Source organism: Heloderma suspectum, chromosome 2, assembly GCF_057233095.1.
Source record: "Heloderma suspectum isolate Gila_16-S chromosome 2, 16-S_ref, whole genome shotgun sequence".
In the NCBI taxonomy this organism is placed as follows: domain Eukaryota; kingdom Metazoa; phylum Chordata; class Lepidosauria; order Squamata; family Helodermatidae; genus Heloderma; species Heloderma suspectum.
Window position 1 is genome coordinate 224,661,195 of NC_139459.1, and position 16,997 is coordinate 224,678,191.

The 16,997-nt window shown below is 44.4% G+C and overlaps 1 protein-coding gene across 1 annotated transcript in view; it reads left to right on the forward strand.

Moving 5' to 3' along the window:
- Positions 1-13,540, forward strand: part of LOC146354132 (sulfhydryl oxidase 1-like) — a 40,714-nt gene extending 27,174 nt beyond the window's left edge. The window contains exons 9-12 of the mRNA XM_084838255.1: positions 1,361-1,477; positions 6,288-6,426; positions 8,123-8,299; positions 12,492-13,540. Of these exons, the coding sequence (XP_084694381.1) occupies positions 1,361-1,477; positions 6,288-6,426; positions 8,123-8,299; positions 12,492-12,652 (594 nt within the window). The 3' untranslated portion in view covers positions 12,653-13,540. The remainder of the gene's footprint in view (positions 1-1,360; positions 1,478-6,287; positions 6,427-8,122; positions 8,300-12,491) is intronic.
- The last annotated feature ends 3,457 nt before the right edge of the window (positions 13,541-16,997 follow it).

A 16,997-nucleotide genomic window follows, 5' to 3' on the forward strand; every position in this document is an offset into this window, starting at 1 on the left:
AATGGATGTTTTTGCATTTGTCGTTCTGCAATGGCCTGTGGCTAAAAGCAATAAAAATATGTATGTATGATACTAGAGCCCAGGGTGATCTTAAAGAACCCTGATCTTGAATATCACTCAGTGTGCAGTACACTTATTGAATATATCTTAAGGCCCGTCTTGCTGCAATTGCTTGAATAGTCTTCAGCCATTGTAGCCTGAGGATGCTGACCCGGTGCCTGAATGGGTGCAGCCTTCCTTCTGTTCACTGCACCCTGTCCCGTTCTGCTGATATCATCCGGCTAAGGGGGAGTGATCAGCTGGACCCAGTCATGGTCATCGAAAGTGGGAAGAGATGGCGACAGAGGTGCTCCAGTTCCTCCAGTTCTTTGAGCCTTTCCCACCGAGGAGGTACACCGGGACTCCAAGTCCCAGCACTGTTAGTGGAAACTTTTAATACCATACCATGCTATAATTCTGGATCACCTGACTAGGATGGGAATTGGAGGACTCACATTCCAGGGGTTATGTTCCTACCTGGATTCCAGATGATGGTGCTGGAACGCTTCTCTATGCCATTAATGCTATCGGGTGTCAGGGGATCTATTTTCCTCTTATGTTATGTAACAGCTACATGCAACAGCTGCATGAGGTTATCCAGGATTTGGGTAGAAGTGTTGTCAATATACTGATGATGCCCAGTTCTGTTTCTCCTTTTCCTCTAATCCAGGTGCAGTGGGAGCTATCCTAGAGAAGTATGTGGAGTTAGTAATGGGCTGAATAGCAGTTAATAAATACAATCAATACAAACAAGAAAGGGTTACTGACATTGGGTGGCCCAATGGGCTGTGGTCTGGGGCCTGTTTTCAATGGAGTTGCACTTCCTCTTAAGGGCATTTGGCATGCAGCAGGGTGAAGCAACCTGTTTCAGGTGGCACCATGAGAGGCGTAAGGCAGAAATGGGTTTCTAAATAGTGCAGTAAGATTTTAAAAGTGTTGGCTCGGGGGGGGAGGAGCAGGGAGGGGAGGAATTTGGGCTCCGCTTCAGGCAGCAAAATGTATTGCTGCAAACTACCTGGGTAGCTTTTGCCCCAACTGGGGAAGGGTCCCTTTATACTTGTGCTCTCGCAGAAAGTGCAAATATCACCCTACCTAGGGACAGTGAGGAGTTCTGGGTTCTAAAAAATGGGAGTGAGATTCTCAAGAATTTGTACTCTGCATCCCGTATCATATTCTTCTATAAGAAACATTGCAGTATCTTCACCACCCTGGGTATAGCCTTCAAAGCCTGACTCTCTCTTCAGTCACCGCTGTCATGAGTAGGAGTTAACAGCCGCCTGTGGCTAATCTTGTTTCCTGTTGCTTTCCATTCTGACATCAGTATTTTCCTGACAAATCCGTGGTCAAGAACGACCTTCACAAACTGGATGACTGGCTTAATGAGACAACATATGTTTCTCGGAGCAACTGGACAGCAGCTTTGAAGCCTATTAAAAAGGTACACTACCTGAGCAAGGAGCTTTTTTCCAAGTTTCTAAGCCCCCCCCCCTTTAAATTTCTTCTTTAAACTTGCAGCTTTAAAATTGTCACCTTCAGAGCACTCTTTCCATGTCAGCATGTGCTGAGGAATCCTTGTGCAATATCTTCTGCAGCGCACAGTGATTCTGGAGCATTTCTAGGGCAGGGGTAGGCAATATGCAGTCTGTGTGCTGCATGCAACCTTCCTCTTCTGCACCCTTGCTGCTCCCCAAAGTAGACTGAGAGTATGGGATTGATATAAAAATTGTATCACCTTTGAGATCAGGGATAAAAAAATTAAAAGCATGGGTAAGCTTAAATTTTAAAATCTGGAATAACTTTTTAAGGTATAAGGACATTTTGGAGCAGAATAATATAAGATCATAATCACAAATAAAAAGAAAATTAAGAGTACAATCCTAGCATGTTTAGATAGAGAAAAGGTCTACAACTCCCAGCATGCTGGAACTTGTAGGCCTTTTCTCTGTCTAAACATGCATAGGATTGCACCCTAAATTATGTTTCTCCACCGTGGTTCGAATTTTTTCATATCTGATCAATTATCACTAAGTATCTTAAACTGAACTGACAGCTAAGAGATATGACAGAGTTTGAACAACTGATAATGAGGCATAAAGAACGTGTATTATTCAAAATCTATACATTACTTTAAAAATATGAGACAGAACCAGAGCAGGTTAAAGATTATATGGTCAAGCTGGTACAATGTCTTGGGAAGAATATCCCAATGGAAATTTGCGGGAAACTTGTGGGGTAAGAGCCATCATTTTTCATTAAACCTGCCAGTTAGAGAAAATCCGTATAAAGTGATGACAAAGGGGTATAGAACACCAGTTAAAATAAATAAAATAAATAAGAATTATCCAATTAATTGTTGGAAATATCAGAAACATATAGGATATTTTTATCATTTACGGTGGGAATGTCCTTCGGCAAAAAAAATATTGGAGAATGTTTAATAAAAATATGGAGAAAATATTAGGCTACAAAATTGCATTAGAGCCCTTATTTCATCTTCTTAATTTTATGAATGGGTTTGTTAGTCGATAACATAAGGAATTAACAGCTTATAGGCTGGCTCAGCAAGAATATTGTATGCAAAAAAAGAGGACACATAAAACTTCTAGGGAGGAGTGACTGGAGAAAATATGGGAATTTGCTATTATGGCAAAATTAATGCTTTATTTTAGAACTGCAGAAAAAGACAAAGGGATAAATTTGTTTAAAAAATGACATCTATTAGGGAGCAGTCCTATGGCCACTAGTCAGCAGCTAGACAGCCATAGGATATGTGGGTTTCCAGGAACCAACCTCAGAGCCCACGCTTCCCCTGCTTCTGTGCTGCTTCGCAGGCAGTGCAGAATAGCACCGCGCTTGGCGCTCGGAAGAGGAGTGTGAAGTGGCCAAAATGGGGCGTTCCGGGGGGCGTTGTGAGGTGGAAAAGGAGGAAATGCCAGTACAACACATCCTATGTGTTCTCCAGCAGTTTCCTCCCCCGCGCTGCCTTCCCGCAGCTAGACAGCCAAAATCGGCCGTCTAGCTGCAAATGCAGGGCAGGAGAAGCGCGGAGGGAACAAGCCTCTCTGTGCTTCTCCTGCCCTGCATTGGATAGGTGGTTGCCTCCGAGTTCGGAGGTGGCCACCTATCCCCATAGGATTGCTCCCTTATAAATTTTTGTAGACATAAAGCAATATATCCAAATATTCAATTTTGTTTTTCAATAAATTGAATATGTTAGTTATAAAATTTAAGGATATATAAAGAAGAAAAATGGTTCATCATAACTTTGGATTTTGCACAAGAAACATATGAAGCATATAATGCATGTATAAGTGAGTGTGAAAATGTACATACCTTATCTAAGTGATTCAGAGAAGGGATGTCATAGATAAATAGATATAATATGTATATATTATTACTCTTCTTCTATGGAAGGAAACAAAGTTCAAGATGTTTGTACTAGCAGGAAAACAACAATTAAAAATGATTGGTAAAAATGTACTATCTGAACTATTGTTCACTATCTGAACAAGGAGATTTTTTCCATCTCAGAAGCATCCATGTTTTACCCCCATTTTCTAGAATTTCTACTCAAGTAGCTTTGAAATTGTCATCTTCAGAGCACTCTTTCTACACAAGCATGTGCTAAGGAACCCCCGTAAGTTCGCTGTGCAATATCCTCTGCAACGCAGATTCTGGGGCATGTTCTAGAGTGAAGGGGACAACATGTGGCCTGCCGGCCATATGTGACCTCTGGCCTGTTTTGCATCCCCCACCTCGCTCCAAAGTGCAGCTGCTGCACCACTGAATTCTGGCAGCATGCCAGCATGAAAAAGATTCATTTCCCTTTTCAAGCAAGGTGTGCACACACCTTGTTTTAATGGCAAATCATCCTCTCCCAGGTCTCCTGGGACTGGGAGTGCACTCGGCTTTAAAAGAAGGTGTTTGCTCACCACCTCCCTTGTTTTAATGAGGAAGTGTAGCTTTTTCATGGAAATTTGGCAGTGCAGCAGCAATTTTGGCTGTGTGTGTGTGTGTGTGTGTGTATTGTATTGGACCTCTAGTGAGGTCCAGGGGGCCAAAACTGCCCCGCGGACTCTCTGAAGTTGCCCACCTGTTCTAGGGTGTTCATGTAGGGGTGCAGGTCCATTGGGCTCCTGTCCACCATCTAGCATAGACAGAGAGTTCACCTAGAATGTACCAAAATAATATACCCGAGATTTAGCTTGTATAATATTGACAAAGAAATGACAATGAATGTGGAATAATGCTGTTAAAATGATTATTAGTTCTAATTTAAAGGAAAACTTGTTAATGGTACAATACCAGTGGCATTTCAATCTGCTAAGATAACAGTATATATATCTAGAGAGAGAGGTTGGGGAGAGATAGACCTTGGTAAATGCCAATTGCTGGAGATGTAGCATCACTTATTATTATTTTTATCGCATTTTGGAGCTGTCCCAAGATCAAAGTATATTGGACAATTATTTTCAGGTTGCAATCATACACACTTACCTCAGAGTAATCCCCATTGTATTCCGTGGGATTTACTTCTGGGCATACATGTAAAGGATTGCACTGTCAATGTCAGTAAGGATATGGTTGGTCTAGCTATTCCCTGTGTCCAAACATTTGAAAGGGGGGTATTAAAAAATCAAACATGTAATTCATCGTCAGTTCATGAGCTGTGAAATTATGCATGATCTCCTGCCTTGACTATTTGTGAATGGTTTAAAATGTGCAGAATATATTATGATAAAAATTATGACATTGTTGCAGTTGGTTATATAAGAGCCTATCTCTTATTCCTAAGAGATAGGATATCAAATTGTTGTTGTTGTTGTTCAGTCGTTCAGTCGTGTCCGACTCTTCGTGACCCCATGGACCATAGCACGCCAGGCCTTCCTGTCCTGCACTCTCTCCCAGAGCATGCTCAAGTTCATATTCATTGCATCCGTGATGCTATCTAGCCACCTCATCCTCTGCCGTCCCCTTTTCCTTTTGCCTTCAGTCTTTCCCAGCATCAGGGTCTTTTCCAGTGAGTTTTCTCTTCGCATTAGGTGGCCAAAATATTGGAGCTTCAGCTTCATTATCTGTCCTTCCAATGAGTACTCAGGGTTGATTTCCTTTAGGATGGACTGATTTGACCTCCTTGCAGTCCAGAGGACTCATAAGAGTCTTCTCCAGCACCACAGTTCAAAAGCATCAATTCTTCGGCGCTCAGCCTTCCTGATAGTCCAGCTTTCACAGCCATACATTACTACTGGGAAAACCATAGCTTTGATTACACGGACCTTTGTCGGCAAGGTGATGTCTCTGCTTCTTACTATGCTGTCTAGGTTGGCCATAGCTTTCCTCCCAAGGAGCAAGCGTCTTTTAATTTCATGGCTACAGTCACCATCTGCGGTGATCTTGGAGCCCAAGAAAGTAAAATCTGTCACTGCTTCCATTTCTTCCCCTTCAATATGCCAGGAAGTGATAGGGCCAGATGCCATGATCTTCGTTTTTTTAATGTTGAGTTTCAAACCAGCTTTTGCACTCTCCTCTTTCACCCTCAACAAGAGGCTCTTGAGATCCTCTTCGCTTTCTGCCATTAGGGTGGTATCGTCTGCATATCGGAGGTTGTTGATAATTCTCCCAGCAATCTTAATTCCGACCTGTGATTCATCCAACCCGGCATTTCTCATGATGTACTCTGTATATAAGTTAAATAAGCAGGGTGACAATATGCAGCCTTGTCGTACTCCTTTCCCAATTTTGAACCAATCGGTTGTTCCATGTCTGGTTCTTACTGTTGCTTCTTGACCCTCGTACAGGTTTCTCAGGAGACAGGTAAGGTGGTCTGGTACTCCCATCCCTTTAAGAATTTGCCAGAGTTTGTTGTGATCCACACAATCAAAGGACATCAAATAGCTAATAATTATATATGGAGAACTGGTCAATGTATTGAAATGATAAAGAAAGGGATAATTTTGTGCTATATTTTTAAAGGTATTTGTTGCATTTAGAAGGGTGCGGGATCAGATTTGTTTACTCACTCATAGAAAGGAGAAAAAAGAATGCCAATGTCCCTACCCCCAACATACATGCACTTCATAGGGGAGATCAACACTGATGGTAAAGCTCTTTCTCCATTACCAATCTGCACTCTTCACATGGAGGAGTCCCTGCTAAGCTTCTGAGGAACCCCAGGGCCCTCTGTTCTGTCTCATTTTTCCTTTTCCAGAGTGGTATCCCATGAGAATTTTTCCTACCCTGTCTTTTAGGTTCTAGGCGATACAGATACTCGAACCTGGGTGGGATGTCATGGAAGCCAACTTTCACTCGAAGGTTATCCATGCTCTATCTGGACTCTCTTCCACTTCCTAACAGCACAGGAAGGACTGCCAGACAATGCAGAAGTCAGTAAGTAACTGGTTTTCTTTTCTAAAGCTCTAGTTCTCAACCAGTGTGTTTCAGGTACTAGAGTATTAGATTCAGGTGTTTCGAGACAAGCCCTTTATTGTGCAATCTCACTGCCTGATTCACAGAATTTTACAGGGGGTCCAGGTGATGATGTTTCTAAGTACTAGCCCACCTGTGTTTTTCTACCAGCATTTTTCTTACCAGAAACAAAATCTGTTTAAGAAGAAAAGATGGAATAGCAGCACAGTGCCTTTTGATTGATAGTGCTACTCTGTCTTTAAGTACTCAAGTCCTGGATTCATATCTCAGCTCAGACAGCAATGAATATGGATTCTCTTGAATCACTTACTGTTATTAGTACATCTTCATGTGATCTTTCACTAAACTAGAGCAAGAAGCTTTTCCTAATCTTCTCCCAGTGATTTCCTTCTTGGTTAATGTTTTAGGACTTTCTTCTTTTTTTTCTTTTTTCTTTTTTGTATGAAACGTAGTTCCCCATTTCAAGAGGTACTAGCCTTGAATCATTTGGAAAAATATCTTATAATATTCCTTATCACAGTAATTGCTCTATGGTTGCTCATCACAATTATGATTGTGTGCATATTCTGCAGTGGCAATTTTCTTTCCTTTTTGTTATTTTCATTTGGGGATAGAGGGTAGATTCTGACCTTGAGCAACCCTGGCAACTTCAGTATATTCCACAGAGATATCTCAGAATGTCCCTGACTTCTTTCTTTCTTTCTTTCTTTCTTTCTTTCTTTCTTTCTTTCTTTCATGATTGACTGATTGATTGATTGATTGACTGACTGATTGATTGCATAAAGGATCAAATATGTTGATGGGTGCACAAAAGGATGCATTCAGTTTTATATTTTTTTGAGAGCCTGGGGGGTGGAAGCATGAAGTATGAATGAAACATTCAGGAGATACAAACTGAAATGAAAAATTAATATAACTTCAGCTGCTTGTGCAGATACTGGGTACGTTTCCACCTATGCTCTCAAATAGTGGTAATTTCAGCACAAAACACTTCAGCATTATGGTGTCTACCGTGCGCCATACTGACTTGTTTAACCTTCAGTGGGAAGTAAACTATCTTCAAAAGGTAATGGGGAAACTGTGAGACTGCAGCAGAGAGGTAATGGTGGGAGAAGAGTGCTGAATGCTTCCCCCTCCCCATCTGCTTCTTTTCCCCATAACCCCCAGCCCTGAGCCTGTTTCCCCATCAAAGCAGCAAAAAATTGGCCAGAACCCCAGACTGGCACATGGGAAAGAGTTAAGAAGTCCTTTCCTTCCTGCCAATGCCATTCTCTACTACTGATGTGCTTCCCTTGACTGCTTTGCAGTTTGGAAGACTGAGTTCATAGACCAGGTCTGCTACTGAACATCTTCTCCAGGCCTGAATTGAAGGTGTGGATAGTGCACAACTGAAGAACCTTATTGCTGAAGTTATTGCTGGAGTAAATGAAAACTGTGTAAAAGCAAAGGTGAAAATGCATCCACCATAGATCTGCTAATGGTCTTATGCCCAGAGAAGTAGTTTTGTGTCTGGGGGAAGAGAACTGACAGTCTAAATTCACTCTGAAAGACCAAAGTGATTTTGCAAGCGCTGGGCAGACTGATTTTTTTTTTCTCACCTATCCATTACTCTAAATGTAACAGGCCTGCCCTTTCTTTCTGTTCTGTCTCCCCCTAGCACATTCAGAGGCTCTTTCTACATTGCGAGAATTCGTGAAGAACATCTATGGCTGCCGGAAGTGTGTAGGAGACTTTGAGAAAATAGCAAGTAAATCCATGGATGAAGTGAACAACACAGATGATGCTATTCACTGGCTTTGGTTAAAGGATAACTATGTTAACTTTCCCTTGAGAGGTAAGGGTCTTGCAGGTGCTGGGATGCATGTTGACTGCTGTTATCTCAGGACAGCATGGGAAAGTACTGGCTGTTAGTAATTGGCTAACAGATGCCCACTGTTTCCTTGGGCTGGTCCTAAGTGCACATTGAGAAGACAGGAAATGCGAGCTTCTGAAAATTAAGGCCTCATTTATTTCTTACCTGGAGCTCTGGAGCTACTCCCACCCTGCCCCATTAGGAGGTGTGTAACCACACAATCAGCCCTCGCTACAACCACATCTGGGTGTTCATAGAGAGGGTGTGCACACAAGCTCTTTCCCCAGTGTCCCTGTTCCAGACAGAGATGTTCATGCCGATTCCAAGGGGCTTCAGGGGAATGTGCTTAAAATCCTCCACATGAGCAGGAACCCTGATAATCCATGTTCAGCCAGACACACTTGGAATCCCACTTCACACTTTCCTGTTCAACAGGCACAGGTCTCTACCCAGAATAGGGATGTTGGGTCATGGCTGGCACACACAGACCTGTTCACGCACTTTCTACAAATGCTGGAATAGGGCTAACGTGGGCCAAAGGCACACACATTTTCTGAAACAGTGTGGGAGCAACCACAGAGGCAGCAGCAGCCATGACCTTAACATTTAAATCAGGCCTTGCAAAACGTCTGTAAGCAAGACTGGGCCCGCGCCTCCTCTGGGCTTCCTTGATAGGACTTTGCCCTCTTTGTGTCTCCTGAGAACCTAGCGCTGGGCAGACAGCTTATGGCATATGCAATTTTGTAGCCCTCCAGAAGGGTTGAAATAAACCATGGTGTGTGACCCTCAAAGGATGTATCATAGTACAAAGAGAAGGCATGGATGCAAGAGCATTATACTTTATCTCATCCAATGAAGTGTTTAATTCTTCTGTATTTTTACTTTCAGTTCCTGCTCCGTTAATTATAATTTAGGTTCAGAAGTTGAATTCCTAGCCTCTATTCCATTGATACATTGCTCTAGCATTGTCTCAGAGATTTCAAATCTTTTCCACCCATAGTGGTTGCAATATTGGCTTTTTAAATGGAATATTCTACTTCAAATCCACCCATCAGCCAAGACAGCTATTGGATGGTGCTAGGCTAGCTTGTATCTCTCAGCCTTACCTCAAAGTCTTGTTGCAAGGTTTAAACTTATTAAGGCAAGTCATAAATTAATAAAAAGTCAAGTCAGCTGACTAATGGTCTAATGGCAGAAGGACATTAGAGGGGAAGCTAAGTTCCACAGCTTGAGTGCAGCCGCTGAGAAGGCTGTGTGTGTGCGTGTGCGTACACACACACACACACACACACACATATATATATATACAATTTCTATAGCATGCTTCAGCAGAGCTTCCTGAGCAGTTACAAGATCAAATACGAATAAAACATGAACTTTTTTTTAATCATCAATACATGGGCAGAGCAACCCTACGCAGGAGGGAAAGGGAGAAATTGAGGTGGAGGAACCACCTTTTCCTGTGCCCCCCTGGCTTGCATGGGGGAGGGAATTCCACAAACAGAGCACCACGACTTAGAGGCTTCTCCCTCCAGTCACCGCCCAATGTCAATGAATAAATTGTACGTCTTTACAGTATTACAGCCCACCTTGTGCTGAAGGCCAAAATACTTCGAATATAACATTGAAATCTTCCTGCAAAGTGTTGCCTTGCTCCAGCGAGGGAGATCTGTTTGTGGAAGAAGACCTGCATGCTTGCAGCCAGTGCAGAAGCAGATATATCAGAATGTGAACTTGCATCCCCATTCTAGTGCTCATCTGAGGGCCTCACTGAATTTGCCGGAGGCGTCTTTTGACACGGGGGAAATGTGCATCCCCATTCAGGGCCACCAGTTGTTGTGCAAGACTCCTTACACGTGACTACAGTTGGACTGAGGCGTAGCTGTTTATTCCAGGGTTAACATCTTTATTAATTTCTACGCACTAAAAGACATCCAGAAGAGGATTGCCTGGTGATAGTTCTGAAAATACTTAAGAAACGTTCATGTTTTGATGAGGCTTCAAGAGGTTTTCAATAACTGTGGCACAGAATATGAAAAATATTTATAAAATCTTCAGCTGCCTTTTCCAGGTTTACAGTAGTTAAAACATTTTTTTGTTAAAGAGAAGATGAAAAGATAGGGATCATTAGCTCAATTGGCTGCTTAAATGTGTTGGGAACTTTTGAGGAGGGATGTACGGATTCTGTAAAATCAGTTCTGCCTGCGTTTTGTGGATTGTCAGGTGCCTTTTGTTGCATTTTCTGCTCATTGGTGGAATCACATTTTTTTTCAATTCCCCACATTTGTGCAAATTTACATTTACACACGTTAGTACTTGTGAAAATGCATAAATTCCCACCAAAATGCACAAATCCCCCCCAAATGTGCATTTTCATGCTTTAGCCTGTGGGGAAAATGCACATTTTTGGCTCGTGTTTTTTTTTAATTTAACATATTTTTGTACAATGGAATTTGCTTAAAATTCTGGAAAGTTAAAAAAAAATTGGTTCACAAGTCTGTGGAATCCATGAGTCAGATTCATAGAAATCCAAACTCATTTCATTCCATTCCAGATTTCTCTGACATCCCTAATTGTGACCCCTGTTATTACCAAGGGCTGATCTACATTGTGAAGCTTCACAACTTTGAATCTTCGAAGGTCATGCCTGAATTAGAAAAAAAAAATCACGGAGAAGCCCCGATTCTGCGAGGATAAAGCCTTAATTTTTAAAAAAAACATCTGGAGCGGGGGATAGGAGGGGGTAAAACTTAGTCTCATTTGAATGGATAGAACAACCCCCTGCTCAGTGCAGGAAGCCTGATTCCCAGGCAGTTGCCCATCCAACTACTGACCAGGGCCGACCCCGCTTAGCTTCCGAGATCAGACAAACACACGCACATCCAGCCCTTTGCTTGTTGCTGAGGAAACTGGGGCTGCTGAGGAAGCTATGCGATCGGTAGCTGGAAGAAGACATGGGGCCATCGAGAGCTGTGATTGGACAGGAGGGGAATACAAACACCGCCGCATATGGACAGGCAGGGGAGGGGACTATGACTGGATATGGTAGCGAAGGCGGAAAATCAGAGCACATTAAGGGGAAATATTGGGATATTAGGGTATTGAAAGTGGGAGCACGGAAGTGGGAAATTCTGGTTCCAATTCAAGGCGGGTACTGCGTAGCGTGAAAGGCAGGCAGTGAAACCTCATTGGAAGCGGAAAAAGGCGGTAAGTGTAGATCCAGCCCAAGAGTAAGTTTCCATAGAAAGACTCCTATAGCTCTATTCAGAGCAAATACACTTTATAGTTCTCATTCCATGTGGCGTTTCTTGCGTCTTTGCTCTTCTTTGTTTTATTTATTATTGGCTTAAGGCACAATCCTATGAGGATAGGCAGCCGCCTCCGAACTCGGAGGTGACTACCTATCCAATGTAGGGCAGAAGATGCACGGAGGGGATTGTTCCCTCTGTGCTTCTCCTGCCCTGCAATCGCAGCTAGACAGCATTTCCACCTCCCCCACCCAAACACCCCCGGAACGCCCCATTTTAGCCACTCCACTCCTCTTCCGAGTGAGGAGCACAAGGCCATTCCTCGCTGCCTGTGAGGCAGCACAGAAGAGGGGGAAGGTCTGTTCTCCAGGAACCGACCTCGGAGCATGAGTTCCAAGGTAGGTTCCTGGAACCCCAGATATCCTATGGCCGTCTAGCTGCTGACTAGTGGCCATACGATTGCTCCCTCCAAATATGTTTCATTGTATTTTTATTGTTACTGTTATTAAGCTTAGGTGCTTTATGCAGAAAGGTGAGATCAAGTAACAAATCAATAATACAATGCAAACTGAGAGGGGGGCAGAGTAAGGCTGTGAGGCAAATTTTCACCTTGATAAATACAAAGGTTTGCTTTCTAGCTAAATCCCTTCTATTTGAAGAAAATCGCTCATCCACATAGCACCATAGTCAGCAGCTAGACTTGTAGCTGTCTAATCCAGTTCCCACCACTGCCCCAATACATCAGCAGAACCGCCAGTCCTGTCAGCTCCATCTTGGGAGCCAGGTGGTCATCTTCCACAGTTCTGAATTCTGTCCGTGGGCCCCCAGTTGCTGGACCCTGATATAGCTTCTCAGAAGACTACCTGAGAACATCCTTTGTGTTTCATGATGGTGATATCTTTAATTTCGCATTTGCTTTTTGTTAGATAACGAAGGCAACGACCCCAAGATCCAGCAGCCTACCCGCAAGTTATGTCCAGTATGCAATGATACCAGTGGGGATTATCCGTGGAGTGACTTAATTGTTCTGGACTTCTTCAAGGCGCATTTCCCATTGGAAAAAATTTCCTTAGAATTGGAAAAGTAGCTCCTAACACTAATTCAAACTGTAATCAAATTAACTCACAAATACACCAGCAAAAGCCCACAAAAAAATAACAAATTTTGCCTGATGCCTAATAGATAATTAAAATAGCTCCAGAAACAGGGTATGACTCTCCCCCACCCACATCCACCCCACATCTCTGGCATGTTTTCCCCAGGAAGACTAACCTCTTGCCAAATCCCATTACCTTTTGGCACCTGGGATTTATATTTCAGGCCACATGCTGATCATGTTTTGAATTCTCTGGGGAGCAAGGGAGGACTCATATCTTTGGTCTGTCCTTGGAGGTAGCTTGCTGAAAGCATTCTGATCCCATTAGGTAGATTGAACAAAATGACTACTTGAAATATTAATTAGATAAAGAACTCTGTAATTTTGTGAAGCTGCTTTTCCAGATTAAAGACTGGCATTCAGTGCTTTTCTTATCTACATCTGTCCTGTAATAGGTTGTTCCTCGGTATCAAAATGGCCTTCTCAGTCTGTTTTTTCACTTTACTGGGTTACTGATCTGAAAATTGCTGCTCTTTTACAAAGGGTCTTCTGTATCAAGAAGTTAGATTCTGTTAGTTTCGGCCTGGATGAAATCAATAGTTTCCTCTCCTACTATGGGTATTAATTAACATAGGATGGTTATGTTATTACCTATTGCCACTGGTGCGAATTACTATGCTTATCTTGTAAACGATAAGCTATATATAGAATAGTCACACTGTCTTCTTCATGCATGTTATAGTTCTTTGGCCCCACTGCTTACACTGTCTTTTCTGCATACATATTGCCTACTGAGAACACTTCATGCAAATGATCAAGTGAGCTCTAGTCCACAAAAGCATATGCCACAATAAATCAGTTGATATTTGAAGTGCCACAAGACTCTCTGTTGTTTTCAAACAAAAAATGTGTGTGTGGTGCTATATTTGCAGCTGATTCTTTCACAAATATGGGGTTGGCTCCAGATTTAGAAGCATTCAACTGGGCTGGCTGAAGTGGACTTCCCTGCCCCCTCCTCCCCACTGGAGACCCACCAACCCCCTGGAAATGTTATGCAGAGGTTCGGAGGACACTGCTGAATGGGGTAAGCTGTGGCCAAGGAGGAGATTCCCCAAAATCAGGCAGAGGCATCTTCCATAAGCATGGGCCTTCTGTCCATGGAAGGCAGTCCCTGGATCCAACCCAGTGATCAGTTAGAATGTTTGCTGTCCTTTTGGTATAAAGCACAGTTGTCACAAAAGGCACAGCTGGCTGGAGTGTGTGCCATCCTTGTACAGGAATTCCTGTGTGGCCCTAGCTGTAGCATAGTCAGGCTACATCCTTTGCCTGCCTCTCCCAGCAGGCAAAACAACCACACAGTATAGAGGAGGGATGCATTTGTACCGTAGTGCAGCCTTGAGTGGTGCTATATACTTCAGTTATTACATGCTGTTGGTGTCAAGAAGTGGAGATGGCCAAGACAACGCCGATAAATGTTCTTTGCAACAAGCAGACTGGGCAATGGAGAGTCAACTCTGGGGAAAATGCCTGCTGCTATCCAAAAAAAATGGTGTGTGTGTTTTCTTTTTCTTTACACAAAATGGAGTCTGCATTTGAGGAGAGCTGAACCCTCACCTGCCTTACTTTGCTGTGCTCTGTTGCTTTGAGCTATTTTTGGCCCAGTATCAAAGCTGGACCAAGGGACAGAGTGTGTTGAGGTAAGGCAGAAGAGGAGGGCGGATTTAGCTCTCCTCAACCCACCAAATATTCCTTTTTGTGTAAAAACAAAAAATTAGGGATGGGGGAGAATTTCTCCCCGAAACTTCGGGGGGCCGAGCGTCAACGCATTCGGTCCTCCGAAGGTTGTTCGGGGAGAACTTCTCCACCCCCCCCCCCCGGGATGGGACTTACCTTTCACGAATGTCCCTCCCGGTGGCGGGTCCCGGCAGCGGTTCGGCAGGTCTTCGTCAGGGGCGGGGGCAGCAGCCGGTTTTTCGACCGGCTGCCACCACCGCCATTACAAGCAAAGTAAAAAAAAACAAAACGCCCCTGTGATAGGCTACGTAACGATTAACGTAGCCTATCACGGCTAGATTTGCAAAGTCAGCCGTGATAGGCTACGTTAATCGTCACGTAGCCTATCACGGGTGACTTTAAAAAAAAAAGCGCGTACATTAATGGCGGCCCCCATAGGGAGCCGCCATTCGTGTTCCTTATTTGGTCCCTGTAGTCTACGTAAAGATTTACGTAGACTACGGCGAAAATAAGGACAACGCAAATAGCGTTGCCCTTATTTTCGCCGTAGTCTACTTAAATCTTTACGTAGACTACAGGGACCAAATAAGGAACGCGAATGGTGGCTCCCTATGGGGGCCGCCATTTGCGTACGCGCTTTTTTTTTTTTTTTAAGTCACCCGTGATAGGCTACGTTACGATTAATGTAGCCTATCACGGCTGACTTTGCAGATCTAGCCGTGATAGGCTACGTAAATCGTCACGTAGCCTATCACAGGGGCGTTGTTTTTTTAAAAAACTTTTTATTTCGCGGCCGGGCAAGGCGAGGCGCCTCCTCCCCGGCCTGAATTTCGGCCAGGCGAGGCGGGAAGCCTCCCCCCCGGCCTGAATTTCGGCTGGGCGAGGAGGGAAGCCTCCCCCCCCCCGGCCTGAACTTCGGGGGGAGCAGCGAAGCGCCTTCCCCCCACCGCGAAGCAAGCTGCGAGACCAGGTAAGTGACTTTCGTGAACCCCTACAAAAAATAGATCTCCCACCCCCACCTCCCAGCCTTTTGCTTTGTACTTGAAGGGCAAGCACATGGTTAAATGTGGGGGATTTCTCCGTCACATGTCATTTGGCTCTTACCCAGCCACCGTTCTGGCATAGTATTAGCCACACACTTTCAAACACGTCTTTGCTGTCATTAAACACCTGCAACTTTTTTAAAGGAAAGAAAAAGGCTAAGATTTTCAGCAATCTGAATTTTAGGCTTAGTGTCATGTTCTACACTAGGATTGGGGGACCTCTTTGAGTCCTCAGGCCAACTTCAGTTTTGGAAAAGCTCTTGGGAACCACATTCCAGGGGGGTAGGGGGAAAGTCCAACCAGGCAGGGCAAAAATACCTGCAGATTTTAGCTTAAAGCTCTTGCTGTCAGTGACAGCCTAAGAGAGGCATATCAACCTTTTAGAATGGGCAGTGGGTGGGACTTCCAAAACCTAGAAAGCACCAAATGATTGGCAGTCAGAGGAAAGGCAGAGGCCATCTGGGGAATGCTGGAGGGCCAGATTTGGGCCCCAGGAGAGCCAGATCTGGCCCCAGGCTGAGGTTGCCCTCCCCCTCTTCTACACGATACAGAGTCATGGGCATGTTCCAGTCTCCTGAGAGCTCTTGCACAGATCTCCCCTGCAATCTTCTGTCCTGGTACTGAGTAAGCTGACACCTGCTTCACTTCACTGATGTGACTAAGGATGGATGAAAGTCCCTTACCTGGTCCCGCAGCTTGCTTCGCGGTGGGAGGGGAGGCGCTCCGGTTCTCCCCCCGAAATTCAGGCCAGGGGGGGAGGTGCCCCGCCCCTCCTGGCCGAAATTCAGGCTGGGGGGGAGCGCCCCGTCTCCCCGGCTGCGAAATAAAAAAAGTAAATTAAAAAAAAAAAACACGTGATAGGCTACGTAACGATTTACGTAGCCTGTCATGGCTGACTTTGAAAATCTAGCCATGATAGGCTACGTAAATCGTTACGTAGCCTCTGCCTATCACATGTTTGTTTGTGTTTTTTTACTTTACTTTGTAATGGCGGCGGCAGCAGCCGGTCGGAAGACCAGCCGCCGCCCCCGCCACCACCGAAACACCACCGAAACGCCGCCGGGACCCGCCGCCGAGAGGGACATTCGAAGGAGGTAAGTCCCATCCCGGGGGGGGGGGGAGAATTTCCCCCAAAATTTCGGGGGGCCGAATGCGTTGGCATTCGGCCTCCTGGAGATTCGTGGAGAAATTCTCCACCATCCCTAGATGTGACAGCTTTATGTGCCCCCACACCCTAAGCCAGCCTTCCCCAACCGTGTGCCCTCCAGATGTTTTGAATGTCAAATCCTATCAGCCTCAGCTGGCAAGTCCAATGATGGAAGTTGTAGTTCAAAATATCTCGAGGGCACCAGGATAGGGGATGCTGCCCTGAGCCTTTCTCTGGGCACTGGCTGTGTCATGAGAAGCACATACCTTTGATGGAACCAGTCCGTTCCACACCCCAGCCAAATCTGAGGCTTCCCAGACCTTCCTCTTCTAAGCCATTTATTTCATCCACTTCTCCATATATTTCAGTTCCTGGCTGTATTACTTCTAATCCCTGATGAGTAGGATCTAGA